Source organism: Eumetopias jubatus, unplaced genomic scaffold (genome assembly GCF_037043125.1).
Source record: "Eumetopias jubatus isolate StellerSeaLion01/CBP00866 unplaced genomic scaffold, mEumJub1_p1.0 scaffold_8, whole genome shotgun sequence".
NCBI lineage: Eukaryota > Metazoa > Chordata > Mammalia > Carnivora > Otariidae > Eumetopias > Eumetopias jubatus.
This window is the reverse complement of record NW_028274814.1, coordinates 44,482,484-44,504,064: the sequence shown is the minus strand read 5'-3', so window position 1 is coordinate 44,504,064 and position 21,581 is coordinate 44,482,484. Positions and strand designations below refer to the sequence as shown.

The window sequence follows — 21,581 nt, the reverse complement described above, 5'->3', positions numbered from 1 at the left end:
TCCTCCTCACCCAGGCCACCTCTCCAGCTACTTCTCTCACCCTGAATCTGCTGCACCATCTCTGCTCCATTACTTCCTCCATACTCCTAACCCACTTACCCCCCCCACCTGCCCCTTCCCCCGCCACCGGCCCCAGGTTCCTGCTCAGAGCACCACGCAGCTATGTCAGCACAGAGAACTGGGCTCACTCGCGGTTCCAGTTGTGTCAAGCCCCAAAACATACCCCATCGAGGCCTTAGAAGGGAGTAGCTAGCTGGTGGCACACCCAGGCAGGGTGGCTCAGCCTGGGTGCAGTTGGCCATGATGCCCGTCCCTTAGCCGGGAGGTACCCAGCATCTCCAAGGCAGCCCTCCTGCTTGTCCACCGACTAAGCTGAAGAGGACACCTACCCCTGGTTCTCCTCAAAGTCGGCCTCCTCGGTAGGATGGGCCCTCCCCATGGTGAGAATAGCCTGGAGAAGGGTAACAATCATTGGTCTTGAAATAGAACAAATTCAGGAGGACCAGGGCGACAAGTAAGGGGTCACAGAGGGGCAGGGATGCTTCTCTCGGCCCTGAACCGTCTTGAGGGAAATCCCCACTGGGTTGCCTCCTGGGCTCCCATGGAGGAAATGGGGAGGGGGGTTTAAATCTCACACCACAGGCCTCCCTTCTTCATTCTTTCAGGAGACCCTGGAGACAGAGGGAGGCTGGGTAGTTCTCACCATGCTATATCCTTAGCACCGAAAAGTGAAGTTTCTCACACGGGCCTTGGGGAATCCCAAAGGCTCTCAGAACCAACCTGGGCGGGTACTAATTTCAGCTCTGTCACTTCTTGACAATGTGACTTTAGCAAGTTACTTCAACACTCTGAACCTCTGTTTTCTCCTCTGTGAAATGGGGATCATAGTATCTACCTTGTTGGGTTGCTGTGAGGTCAAAGATATCACCTTGGAAAGGCACCTGAGAGAAATCCCAAAAGGGGGAGCTCTCTTTTCAACAAGAGTGTGGGAAGGAGATGCTACTGGTAAAGTCTGTTTGTGATGCCCAAGGGGAGTGTTTCTGGAAGACAGCAAGGGCTTCAAGGTGAATCCTCACCCGGACAGAGCTCTGCCAGCGATCAGAACCAGGGCCAGGGGATGGGTGAGCAAGGCAGGCTGGGCAAGTTTCCATGGTGCTAGGTCAAGTAGACAGTTTTCAGGGGCAGTGACTGGCCTGTTGCCCTCTGGGGGCACTCTCTCCCCACTAGGCCTAATGTCCATCCCACAGACAGAGGAGTGGGTAGAAAAGTGCCTGAAAGGGAGAGGAAAGGGGGCATGGGATGAAGAACCAAGCAAAGGAGAAAGGGCAAGAGAGGAGGCTGGAGGGGAAGTAAGGGCCCAGACAGGGTGGGGCTGGGAGGGGGGCCTAGGGCAGGAGGGCGGGAGAGAGAGCCCGGGAGGGAAAGCGCCGAGGAGGGAGGAGGGAGGGACAGGGAGGGAGACCAGCAGCGCTGACACAGCCTCGATGTGTGGAACGGGCTGGGGTTTGGCCCACAGGTCAGGCGTCTGGCAGTATTATGGGATGGAGAGGCCTTAGGAGACAGGGAGAGTATTATGGGCTGGAACAGCCTTAGGAGACTGGGGAATATTATGGGCTGGTGAGGCCCGGATCCAACTGGAGGCGGGAGGAAGGGGTGCGGGGCGGGAAGGGGGGGGTGGTGGTGGAAGGGAATATTATGGGCTGGAGGCCTCCTGCGACCAGAGGCAAGAGTATTATGGGCTGGCAAGGCCTTCGGTGGCCAGAGGGGGGAGCAGCGGGGGATGGCACCGGCTGCATGTGACTGAGGGGGGGGCCAAGTTGGGGGGGTGGCGAGTGGGGGTGGGGAGCATATTATGGGATAGCTCTTTGTACCTACTGCGGGGACTGCTTCTCCAGAAGATATTATGGGATGTCGTGTGTGGGAGGGGGAGTGGGGCTGGGGGGATTATTATGGGATGGTGGTGCAGAATGGGGAGGGCCTGAGGAGCTCTTCTCCAACCCCCCCACTCCTTACTCTCTTGCCATCCTCTCTAAGGTCTGCCTTCTCTCTCAAACGGCCCAAGGGGAACACCTGAAATCCACCCCCCACACGCACACACTTTGAGCACCTCAACCCATCCTGGGCATCTCCCCTAACTAGCAGACACCTCCAGGGTGCTCAGGGGGAAAGGCAGCCCCTGGGGAATGGGGAGAAAGCCCTAAAGCAGGGCTGTAGTGGCCAGTGGACCACACCTCCCACCTGCACGGTATCCCCTTGGCTCCCAATCCCCTTGGGCCACTCTCCTCCTCCTGCTCCCTCCACAAAGTGGGGGCCCCCTGATCCTCTTCCCCTCCCCCCTCCCCTCCATTTCCTCTCCAGCTCCCTCCACAGCCGTAACCAGTAAAACAGGCGGCCAGCTATTATGGGATGGCTGCTCCCGGCAGCTCTGCAGGGAGGGGGCGGTCACCGCGGAATGTCTCTTGTGGGTGGCTATTATGGGATGGCCGCCTCTCTTTTTTGGGGGGGGTGGGGGCTAGCAAGGAGAAGGATTATTATGGGATGTGCCCTGCACAGCTGGGTGGGGCTGTCCTGGGTAGGTGAAGCTCTGGGGAGGTTGTTGGTGGGGGGGTGGTGGTGAGGAAGGAAAGGAAGGAAGAGGGAGGGAAAGGAGCTGGGGAGGGTGGGGTGAGCCCTGGAGCCAGACCTGAGGCCTGGCAAGAGTAACTGGCTGGAGAGGTTCTTCTGGGACAGCTGTTTGAAGGGGCCCCTGGGGCAGGCTAGAGCTGGTCAAATCTGAACCCGGGACACCTGGGATCTTTTGCAGCTTGTCAGCTGCAGGGTTGCTGAGTCCAGGGTCTGCAGAGCTGGGCTGGCAGTGAGAGCGCCTGGGTTCCGGCTGTGTGGCACACCAAAGGCAGTAGTGCTCCTGGGTGACCACAGAACCCAAGTACTCTCCTCCCCCCTTTGCCTTCCTGGATTTGAGCCTTGGGACCACAGCTCAGGTAGCCGGATTGGGCCAGGGGGGCTTTGCACCCTTGCAGTCACACCCAGGGAACAGAGGCTCTGTTGGCTCCTGAAGGACAAATGCCTGGCCTGTCACCCCACCCCCCCACCCCCAGGCCCTACACCACCTGCATCCTGTCTAGCCATCACAATGCACTGTCGGTGTGGCTTTTCTTCCCTAGGTTGTCCTTCCAAAGCCCTTTTTCTGACAAAGCAGGAGAACACCAGTCCCTTAGACCTCTTATGTGCAGAGTTTCTGGGGCTCACAGAGAAAAGAGATGTAGAGAGAGCATGTGCTGAAAACTCCATGGACAACCCACTCTGAGGGTTATTCTAGGTTCTTCTGTACCATGGGATGGAAACAGAACTCTAAGGTAACCGGCTAGAGAGGCTGTCCCCCTGGGTGCATTAATCAGGAGATTATCCCACCCTTAGTCTCTGTGGGCCAATCATGCCAGTGGCTTATTTGTAATTTATCTGGAAGGGTAGCATGGAGCCAGGGTAGGGAGTGGGGGAGCAAAGAAGCATAAAGACCACAAAAGCAATACATAAACACACATATCCTAGCCCTCTCTGGAACTCAAGAAGAGAGGAAGGGATTCTAACATTCTCCTTGTTTTGGGAGCAGGGAGAGGTGGAGAGTAAATGAGGCAGGGGATAAGTGGGTAGAACTGGCAGGGCTCGGGGCAGAGGACTGTGGGGGACAAAAGTGATCCGTGTTTACAATCACGGGCACAGAGCTGTGACAACCCAGTTATAAAACTCTCTTCCTGGTTTATATTATGAATCACCTTAGTAATGGGGTATATAGATGAGAAGAAAGGGCTGTGGGGCAGATGGAGACATCACAGAAGGGAATTTGAGGCCCATAGGCAGGCTGGGTTCCCTGGAGCAAAGGGGAGAGAGGAGGGCATAATAGGTGTCTAGCAGGTCTACATGCCAAGGAGAATCTTGTTGAAAGAAGGTATACCCACGTTATGGTATCTTAAAAGAGCTGCCTCTCTCCCCTAAGTGAGGAGTACAAGGTTCATCCTTAGTACTCAGAACAGTCATGGGGGACGGTTTGCACAAACGAATGGGGCCCAATCTTGATATCATGAGATTTGAACGAGGAAGACTATGGCAGCCTTGCAGAATGGGGGAAACGGCCTGCACGCCACAGGGATGTGGCCAAAAGGGTGGTCCAGGGAGTTCAGTCAGGTAGGAGTGGGTGAAAAGATGTATCAGCATCACTGGTGTTCTGCTTGGAAGCAAAGGGATGGTAACTTCTTGAGGCAAGCAAGCTCTTCCCTCTCCTGAATTTATTTCTCCTCGCCACATCTCCAGCCCTGGGTTCCCAGGGGAGGGCAGAGTCCTCTGGCCAGGCCCTTTCTCTAGGAAAGGGAGATAAAAAGAGCAATGCAGAGACCATGTGAGGTTCATCCTACTCACTGCTGATCAGGAAGGCTCCTCGTAGGAGGACTTTCCGGTTTCTCGCCCACCTGTGCCACTGCCATAGGTCTTGTATTTGTATGAAAAAGGTACACGAGAGCAAAGAAAGACATTATCTCTGCCTTGGGGGTTGGGGGCAGGAAGACAGCGGTGCTGGGACATTGGTTTTCACTTGGGTCCTGGTTCCCTGGGGATCAGGAAGAGGGAAAAGTGACAGTTTTATGGGATCAGGCTCTCTGAGGGCTAACAGGTGTTAAGACTGGGCTCTTGGACTTCCCACGACTGGGTGCCCAAGGTACCTGCAAGATAGGCCCAGTCTGGAAAGGGGAGGGTATACATTGAAAGGTTACCTTGTAGCATAATTGAATGAAGGAGGCATCCTGGAGTGTTGACTTGTACATGGGAGGAGGGAAGATGGTGAATATTATATACATCAAAGGGTTTTTTTGGAGGGAGAATGGGGCCCCAACAAGATGAGAATGGGGGCAGTTGGAAGTATGAGACTTCAGGATATAAGCAAGAAGGTGGCTAAAAAATACTGGACATTGAGGGTGAGCAGAATTTGGTGTTCAAGAATGAGGATAACAATCCTGGCATGTTAAGTGTCTCTCAAGAAGGAGGCACATGATGATATTATGGGAATTCAGTATTAGAAACACTGGATAGATGGACATTGCTTTCCAATCAAAATCCCTTAGTGCAGTAGGGAACGGATAGGAGATATCTTGACCACCCATTTATATCATAAGTCCTTTTGGAATGCCTTCTAGCCTCTAGAAGGACTATCAAGAACCTCTACTGGGATCTGATCTCTCTTGAGACCAGTTGGGATTTGTTTTATTCTCTGTAACAGGAAATTGGGAAATAGCACTCAGCAGTGTTCCCTTGACATCAGACATTCTATCTTGTCTCATAGTTTGATGGGTTGTTTGTGCTTCTTGAAGGGAGGCACCTGTGGTCCTTGCATTCCCTGTGGTGCCCAGCTTGGTGCCTTCCTAGGTACCCTGGCAGCATCTGTTGAATGAACATGAGTAGCAGTGAGGAGAGGGAGAGCGGGTCTTGTTTCTTGGCATATGTATAGCAGGATCCTCACTTCACATCATGGTGGGATATCCATCCATGGGAGTGGCCCAGGTGTGTTGGACCACCTGACCTGGGGAGGCAGGGTGACGTGGGAGAAGGGCTGCTGAAATGTTGAGAAATAGTCTAAACACTCCTTTCTAAAGATAAGAGTTTATAATTATTATGGGATACTGTGGCTGAATTAAACTTCATGTAAATGGCTCATCTGGTCAGCATGGTATTTGGTTGGCCTTACTCAAAACTTAAGAGCTGAAGGTAAGCATCTGGAGAATAACTGGATTTTGGTGGGATTGGGTGGGATCCTAGGTTGACTCTCAGTCCCTGAGTGTCTGGAAATGATGGGATGAGGGAAGGTAGGGTTTGTTCTAGACATCAAGAGGCCTTATGCCAGGATACTGCTTTGGCCCAGAAAGGGATAAAGGTGTGTACAAGCTGGGGCCGGCACAGGGCAGTGTGGGTAGCCTGCTTCACCCTTGTGGCTCTGGGTGTTAGAATAGACTGACAGCCTGTGGGGGTGGGGGAGGTTTGAATATGAGTATTAAGGGATGCCTGGCTGGAAAGGTAGGTATAGGGGTGGTGGCTGGAGATGAAGCATTATGGGATGTGACACTGGGCTGCGCTGGGAGTATTATAGTATGTCTGGTGGACCATGGGCTCCTTGACATTATTATGGGATATCGGGGTGTGGGTGGGGGAGTAAAATTATGGGATATCTTTCCAGCGTTTAGAGAAAAGGAGATTAGATGTCCATCTGTAGGGTGGCAGTAAGGCTGCGGATCATTATGGGATATCTCTTTGACAGAGAAGAAGTGGTTATTATGGGCTGTGGAGTTAGAATGAATGTATGAAGGCTGAGGGTGGTGGTGTGAGGATCTAGACCCTAGCGTGCAGGGGCTGAGGGCAGCTCAGGCGAGGGGGTTGGTTATTATGGGATGTCAGTATAGAAAGTGGGAAACTGATTATTACGGGATGTGTGTGGGAGGAGGCCGAAGTGTCCGTTGTTGTAATGTGGGGGGGGGGGTAGTTTCTGACTATTATGGGATATCAAACTGGGGGTGGATGAAGAGTGGTTATTATGGGATGTCTGTGGGGGATGGGGATGAGTATTATGGGCTGTGAGGCTGAAGTGCTGGGAGGGGTGCTTATTATGGGATGGCCATGGGGAAGGAGAGGTGACGAATTATTATGGGATGTTAGCATTAGGGGCCAAGAGTGAAGAAGTTGGCAAAGGATGGCTATTATGGGATGTCTGAGGTGGGGAAAGGGTTAGTTGCAAAAGGTCTGCAATATTATGAGATGTCAACAGCTTTGGCATATAGGTGTATGGAGTGTGTGTGGGGGGGTGGTGGTGGTGGTGGGGGGGTGTCCGTGTGTATTATGGGATGGCCAGGAGGTGGGTGGTTGCCCGGGTGACACGCGCGCGCGCGCTCGAAGGGGGCGTGGCAAATGGTTGCCTGAGCGACGAGGGGGCGGGGGTTGCCCGGGAGACCTAGGGAGGAGGGTGGCGGTAGTGGAGGGGGGGGTTGGAGTTGGTTGAGGTTATTATGGGCTGTCCGTGGGGGGGCGGGGCCTGTGCGGTGGGATTTCCCGGCCGGTGTTTCGGGCCCTTTAAGAGGCGACGCCGGAGCCGGAGCCATTTTCCCCCCTTCGGCCGCGGCGAGGAGGAGCCGGAGCGGGAGTGACACCGGGCCGGACCCAGCGCGACCTGCGGCGGCTCCGGGGTGAGGAGAGCGCGGGGTTCCCAAAGAGACGCCCCCCTCAGCCCGACCAGCCCCCAGGCTCATCCCTCCACCCACCCCTTCCTCAGACGTCCCGGACTCGCGGACCGCCCCCTGCCCAGAGGAGCCGACCCTTCCTTTCCTTTGCCTGCAGGGCGCCCTGCCCCCCCCACCCCCGCCCTAAGCCGGCCCGAGTCTTGTTCCCCGCGACTCCCACCTCGGGCTTGGTCTCCCACAATGCCCGGCGCCCGCCCCCTCGCCCTTTGCTCACTTGCCCCCCGGGACACGTGGCCCGGCCCCCTGCCCGGTGGGCGATCCCTTGCCCCCCGCGTCCCAGCCTCCAGCCCCCTGGAGCGCCCGAGCCTCCACGCCCCCTCGGCCCCGCAGCTCCTCGGGAGAACCTGAGTTGTCCCAGAGGACAGGCTTTGGAGAGCTGCCCTGTCTGGGGACTGGCCCCTCCCCAGGCGCAGGGAGGCGCCCCCCCCACCCCCAAGTGACCTTGTGTCCCCGAGCGCCTCGCCGCCTGCCGCCTCCCCCGGCCCCCCCCCCGCGCCGTGGCCACTCGGACCCCTCTCCCTCCCCCACCCCCCGTCACACCCTGCTCGGTCCAGCCTGGTTTCTCCCCCTCCCCACGCCTGCACCAGCCTGCCCTCGGGGGCGTCGCTCCCGCTCATCTGGGGGGCTCCGGTTGGGGAGCCGGCTTCCGGGCTGCCCTCGAGGAGTGTGGAACTAAGTTCAGCCTGAGTGGCTCGGGTGCCCTGCTAGGGTGGCTGGGGTGGGGGGGCCGCTGGTGGTGGTGGGCGGAAAGAGCGGGTGGGTGTGGGGGAGGGGGACAGTGCGCGTCACTGACTGTTCTCTCTTTCTTTCCCCCCTCCCCCGCACAGTGACTCGGGCCAGTGTAGAGGGCCCCAGGCCGCAGGCAGGAGCAGCTGGGCCAATTCCCTGGCCGGGAGCGGAAGGGGATGGCGTCGGGCCTGGGCTCCCCGTCCCCCTGCTCGGCGGGCAGCGAGGAGGAAGATATGGATGCACTTTTGAACAACAGCCTGCCCCCACCCCACCCAGGTAACATCTTCCCCAAGGGCCCAGGGCAGGAAGGAGGCATTTGGGCCCTCCCTAGCGACTCTGGTGAGGCAGGGTTGAGTTTCTCTCTCTCTCTGTGCAGAGTCTGAGGTGGAGGGCATCCGAAGGGAGTGGTTCCCTTCTGCGGAGCTCTTGTGGGAGGGGGTGGAAGCCATGTGCCTCCTGGGCTCTGGGACCGAGATGCAAGCTTGCTGCACTGTCTGTCTTCAGGAATGCTATGCAATTCCCGGTTGAGGGAGCTCTCTGGGCTGGCCGACCTTACCTTGTGTGGGTCCATGGAGGAATGCAGGTGGCTGGGACCCCTGGAGGCGGGGTGGGGGTGGGGGGTGGGTGTTGAGGATTGCATGTTGGAGACCAGCAGGTCATCTGTGTTAGCAGGATCCTGTGGTTGCTGGCGTGGAAAGGAGAGAGGGAGTGCTGGTTACTCTCTATCTGATTATTTTTAGCTTCTGATCAGTTACCGGTTTTCTGTGCTGTCTCAACTGTGTGAAGTTTGAATTGCGCTCCTCAGCTGGGATGTGCAGCGCTTTTAGCCAGGCAGATTGCTGGAATGTTTCAAGTGGGGAAATGATGGGGGCTAGGGGTAGGATGTCACAGCCTGAAGGATGTACTAGGGAGGGGCAAAGGAACAGAGGTGACACCCTGGGCACCCCCCCCCTTCCCGTGGCAAGTGGACGTAATATAGGCTTTTTTCCTAGAGGCTTCTGCCTCGGTGCAGGGAGCCTAGGGTTTGGGCTGGTGGCATGAAGTGTTTGTGTAGGTGTGTTGGGGGTTGTTCTGTCTGTGTTTGGGGGTGGCTCCTTGGACTGGCCAAACCCGTATGGTTATAATCACCCTGCCTGATTGGAGTAGCCCTTGTCTCTTCTCAAATGGTGATTGATGTCATGCATCTAAGTGGATGTCTCTTTCGGCTGTCTTTCCTTTTAAAGAGCCCTTAGCTAAGTCCCCTACTTGTTTCCTTGACCTTTTTTCGAGCTTTTTTTTTTCATGCCTCTTTTTTATCCTCTGCTTATATTTATTTTTCCTTTAATTCCGGAGCTTTCCGGTCCCGTTTTTTGTTTCCCATCAAACGTATTTCACTTCTGCCTTCTCTTTCCTTAGCTTTAGCAGCAAGTTGAGGTGGTCTGGGAAAGATGTTTCTACATTTGGCGTCTTCTAAGTTGGAAGTCTTCGTTTGAAACTGAGGCCATTTAGGAGAGGGGTCAGTCTTGTTACTGAGTCTTCAGTTGTTGGGATAAGAAACTTCGGTTTGGGTCTCATCACTGTGTAGGCCCAGGTGGCAAATTTCTGTGCTGTTCCCCAAGGTGGGGGTGGGGTGGGGGTATAGGTAATATGATCTGATCCTTTCTGTGAGGGGCCAAAGGAGTAGTAGTGCTATCCAGCCAATGTTGGTTCCACATCTTGGCTTCCCATTGGCTCCTTGGTCTGGGGCTGCCGCCGTGTTGATTGGGAGCTGTGCAGGCTCCCAGGGTGAACTCTGCCCCAAGCTGTAGCATGACCCAGTTTTTCCACTTGCCACACCCCATTCCTGCCCCTTTCCCAAATCTTTTAAGTCTCAGCTACTTTGCCGCATGTTGTCTTAGCACAGTATCTGCTTGAGAAGTTTGGGGGTCTTAGGAGGATGGGTGTCCCCTCCACCTGCATGGGTTTGTCCTTATATCCAGCTTTTATGGAGGTGAGGGAGACGAGGAACCAAGAGCTGTAACTGATTAGTGAGGGGGACGACATGGGGATTGCTGGGGAGAAGCCTGAAGAAAATGGTTCTTTCTGGTGAGATCCAGGCTGGTGTTCCATTCCCAAGGGAATGGGAGGGGCTTTCTTATGCCTGGCCTGATCCTGGGCTGAGTGGGGGGAGGCTGATGGTGCTTTGTCAAGCTTAATGTCTCATGTTCCCTAGTATCTGCCTTGCTCAGGAAGGGCGGAGCCAGAAGCATTTTAGGGCTAGTTCTGGGGTCAGGGGCGAAGAGCATGTGTAGGATTGAAGGAAGCATATTGTTGTCCAGCACTGTCCAGGTGCTGCTCCTTTTTTCTTGGTGTAGACATCACTCCCGTATGTTGGCTAGGTGGCTACTTCTCATCTGTGAGAGGTGGTTTAGGATCTATGGCTTGGACTCTTCGGGAGGTAGGTGGTGAGGAGGAAACTGAGTTGTAGAGACTTCTCGTGGGCTCCCGTTCCTCAAGGTAAATCTTCTGGATATCAAAAATTTGAGAAGGTTGTATGCTCTGACCATAGCTCCACTGAGCCTTTGTTAAATCTTAGCCCTGATGATTGGAGAAATAATTATGATTGACGGAGTAACCCAGTCCCTCTTGTATTACCCTTCATGTTTGTCTTGGGTTTCCCTGCCTAGGACATTAAGAGTGGCCTCTTGAGAACTGTGTCATCCCAGAATAGGTGTTAGGAGAAGTGTCATGTGGACCTGGCGCCAGGTAGTAATTTGGGAAGTCTTTGTGAGGGTAGTCTTTCCTCGGCTACCTCTCTCAACCCCACCCCCCTCCCGTGCTACTTCCTGTCCTATGTTGGCAGCTGGGTGCCCTGGGCTGGCTTCTGCGGTCAGGAGCCATTTTCCCTCTCCTCAGTGGGTGAGGCACTCCCTCCTTCTCTCCACTCCCTTCTCCACTCCCCCCCTCCCTGGGCGGGGGTGGCTTAGGAAGAAGGAGAGAGAGGAGGGAGGAGGGAGGTGGTGTGAATGTGTGTTAGTTACAAAGGAAGCTGCGTCCTGGCCTTCTCCCCCCCCTCGTGCCCCTTCCCACCTATCCCTGCCCAGGAGCTCTCAGTATTACCCCAGGCTTTGTGTGTGCTTCCAGCCAGGGGAGGAGGTGGAGCCAGATGGGAGGAGGATGGGGGGGTGGCGTGTGGAGGAGATGGTGACAGCTGGGCTGATTTGGGCCCCTGGGGAGAAGAGGCTACTGACCTAGGAGAAGCTGGGGAGGAACAGTGGGGCTGGAGATGGGGAAAGGAAATTATGTTTGGGAGTGGGTGTGATACTGGGCTGACAACTGAACCTGGGGCTTGAGGATTCTGGTGGTTTTAAGCAATGATGACCCAAAGTGGGTAGTGAAGGGTGTGGTTTCTGGGACCCCTGGACATTGATAGCGTTCTGGGAATGTAGTGAAGGTGTATTCTCTCGTTTTTGCCTTATGGGTAGGACCTTTCATTTTCATTCCCTGGTTTGTAGGCTGTTTGGTGGACAGTTAGAGGAAGGTCTAGACCTATTTCTCTTATTTGGTTAACTCTAAGCAGCTTGCTTCAGCCGCCCTGGTGCACATATAGAGGACTCCTGTTAGGGATGAGGGAAAGGAGGCAGGGGTCTGGACAGCTGCCCGAGGTGGGCCTGATCTGGCCTGACAGGCCTATTTCGGGTATATACAGCTCTCTCTTTGTCTGTTTTTGTCCTGAGTATCAGCTTCCTTCTGTGGTGAGTATAGCAGTTCTCTTCAGTGGAATCTGGGACAAGAGGTGGGGGAATAGTCTAAAGCCTCTGGATTAGGCTCTAACCTTTTGCTATTGATCTTTTCTCTACCTGCCTCTCTCTGCCAAATATACGTAGAAAATGAAGAGGACCCAGAAGAGGATTTGTCAGAAGCAGAGACTCCAAAGCTCAAGAAGAAGAAAAAGCCTAAGAAACCCCGGGACCCTAAAATCCCTAAGAGCAAGCGCCAAAAAAAGGAGGTGAGTGGGTGACTGGATGTTTTGGGGAATAAGAAGAAGAAGGGAGAAGCTCTGATGAGAACGGTTGAGGGGTGGGGGGCATTTGTTTCTTCTTCTAGAGTGGTGGGCCCAGGTCCTGGGGATGAGCCTCAGGGCTGTCCTGAGGTCAGCATGTGTGTAGCATGTGTGTGTCTGTCTCCCTCTCCCCTTTCCCTGCTCCAGCGTATGCTCTTATGCCGGCAGCTGGGGGACAGCTCTGGGGAGGGGCCGGAGTTTGTGGAGGAGGAGGAAGAGGTGGCTCTGCGCTCAGACAGTGAGGGCAGCGATTATACCCCTGGCAAGAAGAAGAAGAAGAAGCTTGGACCTAAGAAAGAAAAGAAGAGCAAATCCAAGCGGAAGGAAGAGGAGGAGGAGGATGACGATGACGATGATTCAAAGGTGCCTCGACCTCTGTCCTGTGTTCCGTGCTTGCTGTCAGCAGCCCTGTCCTTTGTCCCCCACATACTGCATTGCCCCTTCGAGTGTCTTCTCTCGCCGTTTGTAATGATTTTCTCTCCGCTCCCCTCCCCTGGGCTTGCAAGCCTTTGTCTCAGCTCAGGTTCCCTTTAGCAAACGTGGGCACTAGGTGTCAGGTCCCTGACCTTGCTCTCTCTGCAGGAGCCTAAATCCTCCGCCCAACTCCTGGAAGACTGGGGCATGGAAGACATTGACCATGTGTTCTCAGAGGAGGATTACCGCACCCTCACCAACTACAAGGCCTTCAGCCAGTTTGTCCGGTAAACAGGAGGCTCTTGGGCCCCGGGGAGGAGAGTGCTTGTATAGTATTTTCTTGCTTCTCTTTCTCTTTTATTCTTAAAGTTTTTCCTCTTTGTTCCTGTCCGTTTTTCCACCAGACCCCTCATTGCTGCCAAAAACCCCAAGATTGCTGTCTCCAAGATGATGATGGTTTTGGGTGCAAAGTGGCGTGAGTTCAGCACGAACAATCCCTTCAAAGGCAGTTCTGGGGCTTCAGTGGCGGCGGCGGCGGCGGCGGCAGTGGCTGTGGTGGAGAGCATGGTGACGGCCACTGAAGTTGCCCCACCTCCTCCCCCTGTGGAGGTGCCTATCCGCAAGGCCAAGACCAAGGAGGGCAAAGGTGAAATGGGACCCGTTGTGAGGCGGGATGGTGTGGGCGTGGGATGTTGAAGACAGAGGAAGCATGGCGATGCTTTTCTGTCATCCTCAAGATAGAGGAGTGTGAGGGGGAAATGAATCTTGGATTTACGAGGGAAATTTGGGAAGCTGGGCCATGGGGAAACCCGCTCAGGTGGAGAACATTGTATTATCTTCCCAATCTTCTGCCTTGTCGTGCGTTTGGATTATATGATCTTACTTGTGCTCGTCTGATTTTAGGTCCCAATGCTCGGAGGAAGCCCAAGGGCAGCCCTCGGGTACCTGATGCCAAGAAGCCTAAACCCAAGAAAGTAGCTCCCCTGAAAATCAAGCTGGGAGGTTTTGGTTCTAAGCGTAAGAGATCCTCGGTGAGAGCCCAGCCCACCCCTGTGGTGAGGGTGCCCTATCTGGTACGATGTTACATTATGTCCGGGTCTAGCCTTCACGGTAGGCACCTAAGAGTGGGGACTGTTGGCCCCAGGACACGGTGACTAGGCTTCTTACGTGACCATCCTTGCTGGGATTCTAGCACCCCTAGTAAGAGGTGATCTCTTCTCTAGCATTCTCCTTCCCTTTGGCTTCAAGCTCTAACCTTCTTTCTTTTCATCCTGCCAGAGTGAGGATGATGACTTAGATGTGGAGTCTGACTTCGATGACGCCAGTATCAATAGCTATTCCGTTTCTGACGGCTCCACCAGCCGCAGTAGCCGCAGCCGCAAGAAACTGCGAACCGCTAAAAAGAAAAAGAAAGGTGTGTTTCTTTTTTGGGTCTGTGTGTGGTGGGATGGGGTGGGGATGACTGGGGAAGAATCTCCCTAAGGAGATCGGGGTTGGGTTTATTTTAGAAGGGGTGGGGGGAGGTAGTTTTTTTCTAATAACTGGGCTTTCCCTCTTCCTTGCCCAGGCGAGGAGGAGGTGACTGCTGTGGATGGTTATGAGACAGACCACCAGGACTATTGCGAGGTGTGCCAGCAAGGCGGTGAGATCATCCTGTGTGATACCTGTCCCCGAGCTTACCACATGGTCTGCCTGGATCCGGATATGGAGAAGGCTCCTGAGGGCAAGTGGAGCTGCCCACACTGCGTGAGTACCTGGCCACTGTGGCCCTTTGGAACCCTCAAGAGGAAGGGTGGGGTGATAGAGATCTTTTGGGCCTGGGTAGTGTTGCTGGTGTGGACTTTGGGAAGCATTCAAAAGAATGTTGGGTATGGTTCTGACTTGGGTGGGTGGGGGGTGGTAATAATCTGACTGTGGTCCTTTACTGAAGGAGAAGGAAGGCATCCAGTGGGAGGCTAAGGAGGACAATTCAGAGGGTGAGGAGATCCTGGAAGAGGTTGGAGGAGACCCAGAAGAGGAGGATGACCACCATATGGAATTCTGTCGTGTCTGTAAGGATGGTGGGGAGCTGCTCTGCTGTGACACCTGTCCTTCATCCTACCACATCCACTGCCTGAACCCCCCACTTCCAGAGATCCCTAATGGTGAATGGCTCTGTCCCCGTTGTACGGTGAGTGACTGACCCCAGCCAAGGTGGGAGGTGTGGGGAGTGTAGTCTAGCAGAAGGGTATACCTCTTTTATATGTAGGCTTTGGGGGGCTGGGGTGCAGGAGAGGTCATTGGAAAACTCTGTCTTTAGCCCTGAGACAGGTTATTTTCCTTTCTCGTGTAGTCTGGGGATAGCTTTGGGAAAATGCAGGATTAACTTTGGACAGAGTTGATGCTTTGCCAGCCCTTTTAAGGGGTGTTCTTAAAGCAGTGTTCTTCCAGCCTAAGGCATCCATTCTGTCTTCGCACCCAGCCTTGGGGTGTTGGTAGTTTGGAATGGCTAATAGGGTCACTTAATTGCTTTTCAGTTGCTTACGAGAGGAATTCTGGGCTCCAGGTCTGGCGGTTTTCTGTGCTTTCCTTGTTCTGGGTTATTGTTGAAGTCTAGCTATAGGCTCTGTTAAACAGATAGGAGTGATAGTGTCACTCAAATTCTGGATGAAGTCCAGAAGTGGAGAGGGAATTCTGTTATTCTTTACCTAGAATGGTTCTTCTTGAAATGAGATTTTAAGAATTTTATTTATTTATTTATTTACTTACTGACTGACTTATTTATTTATTTAAGAGGGAGGGAGAGGAAGAGAGCACGAACGGGGGTGGGTGCGGACGGGGAGAGGGAGAGGATCTCAAGCAGACTCCACACTGAGCCCCGATGCGGGGCTTGATCCCATGACCCCAAGACCGTGATCTGAGCTGAATCCAAGAGTTGGACTCCTAATGGACTAAGCTACCCAGGCACCTCTTGAAATGAGATTTTAATAATCCCTTGATAAGGTTGAGGCTTATGGGCTGTATCATTTCCTCTTCTCCATAATGATTTGATGTTGAATCCTGTTTTTCCTCTCAGTGTCCAGCTCTTAAGGGCAAAGTTCAGAAGATTCTAATCTGGAAATGGGGTCAGCCACCATCTCCCACACCAGTGCCTCGGCCTCCAGATGCTGATCCCAGTACTCCGTCTCCCAAGCCCCTGGAGGGGCGGCCAGAGCGGCAGTTCTTTGTGAAATGGCAAGGCATGTCTTACTGGCACTGCTCCTGGGTGTCTGAACTGCAGGTAATCTGGGATAGGCTAGACATCTGGGGGCTGCAGTGAAGGGGGTCATGAGAAACGGCCTCGTGGCTGGAAGGAGCGGATGCCACTCCATGGTGGCTGATGTCTCTTCCTGCTTGCAGTTGGAGCTGCACTGTCAAGTGATGTTCCGAAACTATCAGCGGAAGAATGATATGGACGAACCACCTTCTGGGGACTTTGGTGGTGATGAAGAGAAGAGCCGGAAGCGCAAGAACAAAGACCCTAAATTTGCAGAGATGGAGGAACGCTTCTATCGTTATGGGATAAAACCTGAGTGGATGATGATCCACCGAATTCTCAACCACAGGTACCAGTGGAGCTGGGCCAGACTGGTGTTGGTCTTGGGCGTACTGGAGGCAGGCAGCATATCCATTGGGAGACTGCTGCCAAAGGGCGTAAGAAAATGGATGTCACCGGTGATTTAAACTTGAAAGAGATATGTCATTTTATTATTATTATCTGACTGAATCCTGGTATTTGAGCCAGAGGAGAAAACTACCGATTAGATGTAATTTTAGGTCCAGAGACTGGTGTGGTAGAGATTCTGAATATGTGTGGCATCTGGCCTTCCCAGAAGTCTAGTTTGGAACATACATTGTGGGCGCTTTTTGAGAGTGAGAAGTGGCCGTCTGGCTCTGAGGATTTTTTTCTCCTTGACCTTTCAGTGTGGACAAGAAGGGCCACGTCCACTACTTGATCAAGTGGCGGGACTTGCCCTACGATCAGGCATCCTGGGAGAGCGAGGATGTGGAGATACAGGACTACGACCTGTTCAAGCAGAGCTATTGGAACCACAGGTGGGTGGCTTTGCTGAGGTGTGGAGTTGGTTCTTACTGAGGAGGACCTTGGGTAGCTGTGTGATGTCTGTTTTCTTTAGGGAGTTAATGAGGGGTGAGGAAGGACGACCAGGCAAGAAGCTCAAGAAGGTGAAGCTGAGGAAGTTGGAGAGGCCTCCTGAAACTCCTACAGTTGATGTGAGTTGGGGCAGAGGAAGGAGGGTACAATATGTTGGGTGGGACGCTATGTCTTGTGTGCTCCAGTCTACAGGTGGTGCTTTTAGTGAGGCTCTGCCAGTAGTAGTTTCAGAGCTAGAATGCTTCCCCACTTCTCCACATCTCTAAACAAGGAAGATGCTATGGTCCTTTTCTCTTTGCGTCATCAGAAAAATAAAAACATAGGAGATGGTACTTTCTATGGTTGAGGAAGTGTTACCTAGGGATGGGTCACACAACTAAGCTTTTATGAAACTTGTACTGGAACCTGGGTCTTCTGACTCTTAATTCATGGCTTATTTCCTCTGGGTTTAATTTGTGTAATATAACATAAGGACTGTTAAGGTTAAAAAAATGACTCTAGGGTTGTGGGGATGGCTCAATTGGTTAAGCATCTGCCTTTGGCTCAGGTCATGATCCTAGGGTCCTGGGATCCAGCCCCACATCGGGTTCCCTGCTCCCTGCTCAGCAGGGAACCTGCTTCTCCTTCTCCCTCTGCCATCCCCCCCCCCCCCCCCCGCTTGTGCTCTCTGGCTCTCTCTGTCAAATAAATAAATAAATAAAATCTTAAAGAGGACTCTAGGAGGAACATAGGTTTATTGACCTGGTGGATCTTGATTAGCAGAATTACTGCATTGCTAGGGAGGCTATATGATGCTGTCTTCCGTCAGAGATCTGTAGGACCAAGATCTCAGTCGGTCTGATGGGTTAGTTGCTCTGCTTCCTGGAGGATCCTAAATCAAACGCAAAGTTACAGTAGCCGTTGAGGATCTTCTTCCCCACAGTTCTTTGTGGCTCTTGAGGATCTAGTGAGGATGTGTGAGGAGCAAGCATCTGCTGTCTTATGCAAGGAAGGGAGTTCCTTGCCAGCTCTTGACTTCCTTCATTTCATCCTTCAGCCAACAGTGAAGTATGAGCGACAGCCAGAGTACCTGGATGCTACGGGTGGAACCCTGCACCCCTATCAGATGGAGGGCTTGAACTGGTTGCGCTTCTCCTGGGCTCAAGGCACCGACACCATCTTGGCTGATGAGATGGGCCTTGGAAAGACTGTCCAGACAGCAGTCTTCCTCTATTCTCTCTATAAGGAGGTAGGAACGCTGGGCTGTTAGTTGTTTTGTGTGTGGGTATTTCGTATTTTGTGGTTTTTTCACACTCTTGAGAGAGAAAAAGGAAGGAAAAAATTGGTCACAGAACTTGAAGAACATTGTTGAATGACAGTAGGGTAGACACACGTACACAGAGGTAGATTGAAGGGACGGGGCCCTGGGTAGAATCACTGGTGGATGCATAGAGCCTTAGTCTTAGGGGAACAAGTACCTGTTGAGATAAGCAGAGTTGTGAGTGGAATTAGCACAGGAAGACTTACAGGATGGGGTCGGGTGTTAAACTCTCTGTAAAGGTGGGTGTGCTGTGGGAAGGAGTAGGCAGGGCGTTCTCACGCGTAGACAAAGGTGAGGGGAGGAGTAGCAGCACACATGCCAGTCCTCAGCCAGCCTTGGGGGCAGTGGTAGAGGTGGGTGCTGGGGCCCACAGTCCTTACTCCACCACTTCTCTTCTTTCTCCAAGGGTCATTCCAAAGGCCCCTTCCTAGTGAGTGCCCCTCTTTCTACCATCATCAACTGGGAGCGGGAGTTTGAAATGTGGGCTCCAGATATGTATGTGGTGACCTACGTGGGTGACAAAGACAGCCGTGCCATCATCCGAGAGAACGAGTTCTCCTTTGAAGACAATGCCATTCGTGGTGGCAAGAAAGCCTCTCGCATGAAGGTATCTCAGTGGGAAGGGGACCACCCTAGAGGGAGTTGTTGCTGCGGGCTTAGTCTGCTTCCTTCTGACTCTAGTCCCTGGGGTGAGGCAGAAGGATAACAGTCGGGAGGAGGGAAAACCCCATAAGTCCCTTGGGTTAACCTGCACTGGAGGGGTTGAACGTTAGTGACCAGGTTGCCTCTTTGTGCAGAAAGAGGCATCTGTGAAATTCCACGTGCTGCTGACATCCTATGAGTTGATCACCATTGACATGGCTATCTTGGGTTCCATTGATTGGGCCTGCCTCATCGTGGATGAAGCGCATCGGCTCAAGAACAATCAGTCAAAGGTAAGAGTGAAGGGAAGGAGGTTATCGCCCCCAGTTTGAGTTTTCTAGTACCACCTACTCCTTAAGGGGAGGACCTGGGAGGAGAGGAAAGGGTCAAATGGTGTCTGCCTTCCCTCCTCACTTGTGATTCCCCTTGGTGGCCAGGCCTTAAAAGGGAGATGGAGATGGGGGCGGGGCGGGGTGGAGGCTTAACCGTTGCGCAGTGAAACAGCTCCGGTTTGCAGTCCTCTCTCAGAACTCTGTTTTCGCTGAATTTCACCTTCTCCATACGCTTCTCCAGTTCTTCCGGGTGTTAAATGGTTACTCACTCCAACACAAGCTGTTGCTGACCGGGACTCCGTTACAAAACAATCTAGAAGAGTTGTTTCATCTGCTCAACTTTCTCACTCCCGAGAGGTTCCAGTAAGTGTGTGTTTCTCCGTAATCAGCTGATAATTCTGCTTCTAATTCTTCCTGTTGCCCATTTCCTATATCACTTTCCTTTCTCTTTCTGAAGCAACTTGGAAGGCTTCTTGGAGGAGTTTGCCGACATTGCCAAGGAGGACCAGATTAAAAAACTGCATGACATGCTGGGCCCTCATATGTTGCGGCGACTCAAAGCTGATGTGTTCAAGAATATGCCATCCAAGACAGAACTGATTGTGCGCGTGGAGTTGAGCCCTATGCAGAAGTGAGTCAGAAGGGATAGAAGTGTTGACTCCATTTTGTCAAAGTAGTTAGACACCTACTAGTCTGCAGAGTGTTTCTCATTCCTTCCTGTACTTTGCTTCCAGGCATCTGGTGATGGGAGCAAGCGAGATCATACAGAAACCTCATGCCATAGTTCTTATGTAGTTAAATACCTTACTTCATGTGGTGGTGCTGGTGGTGGTGCTAGGTCCTAAAGTGAGATATGTTGGAAGGAAGATCTCAGACCTTGGGACTGTGTCTTGAGTCACGTAAAGGTTAGGAGTCCTCTAAAGACTCTCGAGTCTGACTTCATTCTCCATCTTGTCCATGTAGGAAATACTACAAGTACATTCTTACTCGAAATTTTGAAGCCCTCAATGCTCGAGGTGGTGGCAACCAGGTCTCTCTGCTAAATGTGGTGATGGATCTGAAGAAGTGCTGCAACCATCCATACCTCTTCCCCGTGGCTGCGATGGTACGCCCTGTCTCCTCTCGCCCCCCCCACTGCGCTGGAGTTGCTCCATTTGGCTCAGTGTTTGTTTCTTTTTGGCTTCTTTTCTCAGGAAGCCCCTAAAATGCCTAATGGCATGTATGATGGCAGTGCCCTCATCCGAGCATCGGGGAAATTATTGCTGCTTCAGAAGATGCTCAAGAACCTTAAGGAGGGTGGGCACCGTGTACTCATCTTCTCTCAGGTATTGTGTGGGCTGGGCTGGGAGCTTGAGGAGAAAGCAGTAGACCGCCCTCAGCGACGCGAGGAAAGCAACTGTCATCTGACTCCCCCTTCATTGAACTGTGCTCCTTTTCCAGATGACCAAAATGCTGGACCTGTTGGAGGATTTCTTGGAACATGAAGGTTATAAATATGAACGTATCGACGGTGGGATCACTGGGAACATGCGGCAAGAGGCCATTGACCGCTTCAATGGTAAGTGGGAGGGAGTGGTTTCAGTCCATGCATTCTCATTTACTCATGTCTTTGCATGGACCACTTTTTTTTTTTTTTTAAGATTTTTTATTTATTCATTTGACGGAGAAAGACAAAGCAAGAGAGGGAACACAAGCAGGGGGAGTGGGAGAGGGAGAAGCAGGCTCCCCGCCGAGCAGGGAGCCATATGCGGGGTTTGATCCCAGGACCCCAGGATCATGACCTGAGCCGAAGGCAGATGCTTAATGACTGAGCCAACCAGGCGCCCCTGGATCACTTGTTTTTGTCTGTCTGCTTTTTTGTATGGTTCTTTAGGGTTTTTGTCAATTGTGAATGGAAGAATAAAGCTTTTGAATGCCTTGATTGAAAGAATGTATTGGACTATTCCTAGCAGATTTTTTTTTTCCTTTGGAGTCTTCATTCTTTTTTGCCACACGAAGAGCATTTTATTTAACCCTCTTCGTTGTATCTTGAGTCCCACAGAGGGACCAAGACTTTACCAAGCTCAGTTCGCAAATACGTGGCATACCTGTCTCCATAGCTGCCATTCCTCCCCATCTTCCCCCTCCTTCTTATTTCTAATTTGATTAAGTTAGTTTTTAGAAAGTTTATTTATTAATTTTTTTTATTAATCTCTACCCCCACTGTGGGGCTTGAACTCATGACCCCGAGATCAAGAGTTGCACACTCTTCCGACTGAGCCGGCCAGGCACCCCCCTAATTTTTATTTTAAAATAATTCTGGGGGTGCCTGGGTGGCTCAGTCATTAGGCGTCTGCTTTTGGCTCAGGTCGTGATCACAGGGTCCTGGGATCGAGCCCGGCATTGGGCTCCTTGCTCAGCAGGAAGTCTGCTTCTCCCTCTCCTACTCTCCTTGCTTGTGTTCCCTCTCTTGCTTTGTCTCTCTTTGTCAAATAAATAAATAAAACCTTTAAAAAATAAAAAAATAAAATAATCTTGGACTTAAAAGTAGCAAAAAATAATACAGAGTTCATATATATTCTTCACTCAGCTTCTCTTAATAATAACTGCTTACATAATCACAGTATAACTGTCAAAAGCAGGAAATGATGATTGATGGCATACTGGTAACTAAACTGTAGATCTTAATTGAACGTTACCAGTTTTCCTCCTAATGTCCTTTTCCTATTTCAGGGTCTAATACCAGATCCCCCATTGCATT

At 52.5% G+C, this 21,581-nt stretch overlaps 1 protein-coding gene across 8 annotated transcripts in view; it reads left to right on the top strand.

Annotated features, from left to right (window-relative positions):
- Positions 1-7,110: 7,110 nt before the first annotated feature.
- Positions 7,111-21,581, top strand: part of CHD4 (chromodomain helicase DNA binding protein 4) — a 30,322-nt gene continuing 15,851 nt past the window's right edge. For 5 of the 8 annotated variants that reach the window (XM_028120985.2, XM_088025884.1, XM_028120983.2 and 2 more), the window contains exons 1-22: positions 7,111-7,217; positions 8,099-8,276; positions 11,846-11,967; positions 12,169-12,384; positions 12,604-12,722; positions 12,840-13,081; positions 13,339-13,466; positions 13,714-13,849; positions 14,003-14,181; positions 14,366-14,605; positions 15,491-15,694; positions 15,814-16,019; positions 16,378-16,509; positions 16,590-16,686; positions 17,604-17,795; positions 18,274-18,474; positions 18,665-18,802; positions 19,083-19,204; positions 19,299-19,472; positions 19,805-19,946; positions 20,035-20,166; positions 20,282-20,399. In XM_028120985.2, coding sequence (XP_027976786.1) covers positions 8,177-8,276; positions 11,846-11,967; positions 12,169-12,384; positions 12,604-12,722; positions 12,840-13,081; positions 13,339-13,466; positions 13,714-13,849; positions 14,003-14,181; positions 14,366-14,605; positions 15,491-15,694; positions 15,814-16,019; positions 16,378-16,509; positions 16,590-16,686; positions 17,604-17,795; positions 18,274-18,474; positions 18,665-18,802; positions 19,083-19,204; positions 19,299-19,472; positions 19,805-19,946; positions 20,035-20,166; positions 20,282-20,399 — 3,340 coding nt within the window. In that variant the 5' untranslated portion in view covers positions 7,111-7,217; positions 8,099-8,176. The remainder of the gene's footprint in view (positions 7,218-8,098; positions 8,277-11,845; positions 11,968-12,168; positions 12,385-12,603; positions 12,723-12,839; positions 13,082-13,338; positions 13,467-13,713; positions 13,850-14,002; positions 14,182-14,365; positions 14,606-15,490; positions 15,695-15,813; positions 16,020-16,377; positions 16,510-16,589; positions 16,687-17,603; positions 17,796-18,273; positions 18,475-18,664; positions 18,803-19,082; positions 19,205-19,298; positions 19,473-19,804; positions 19,947-20,034; positions 20,167-20,281; positions 20,400-21,581) is intronic. The other 3 variants (XM_028120987.2, XM_028120986.2, XM_028120988.2) reach the window with 2 other exon arrangements.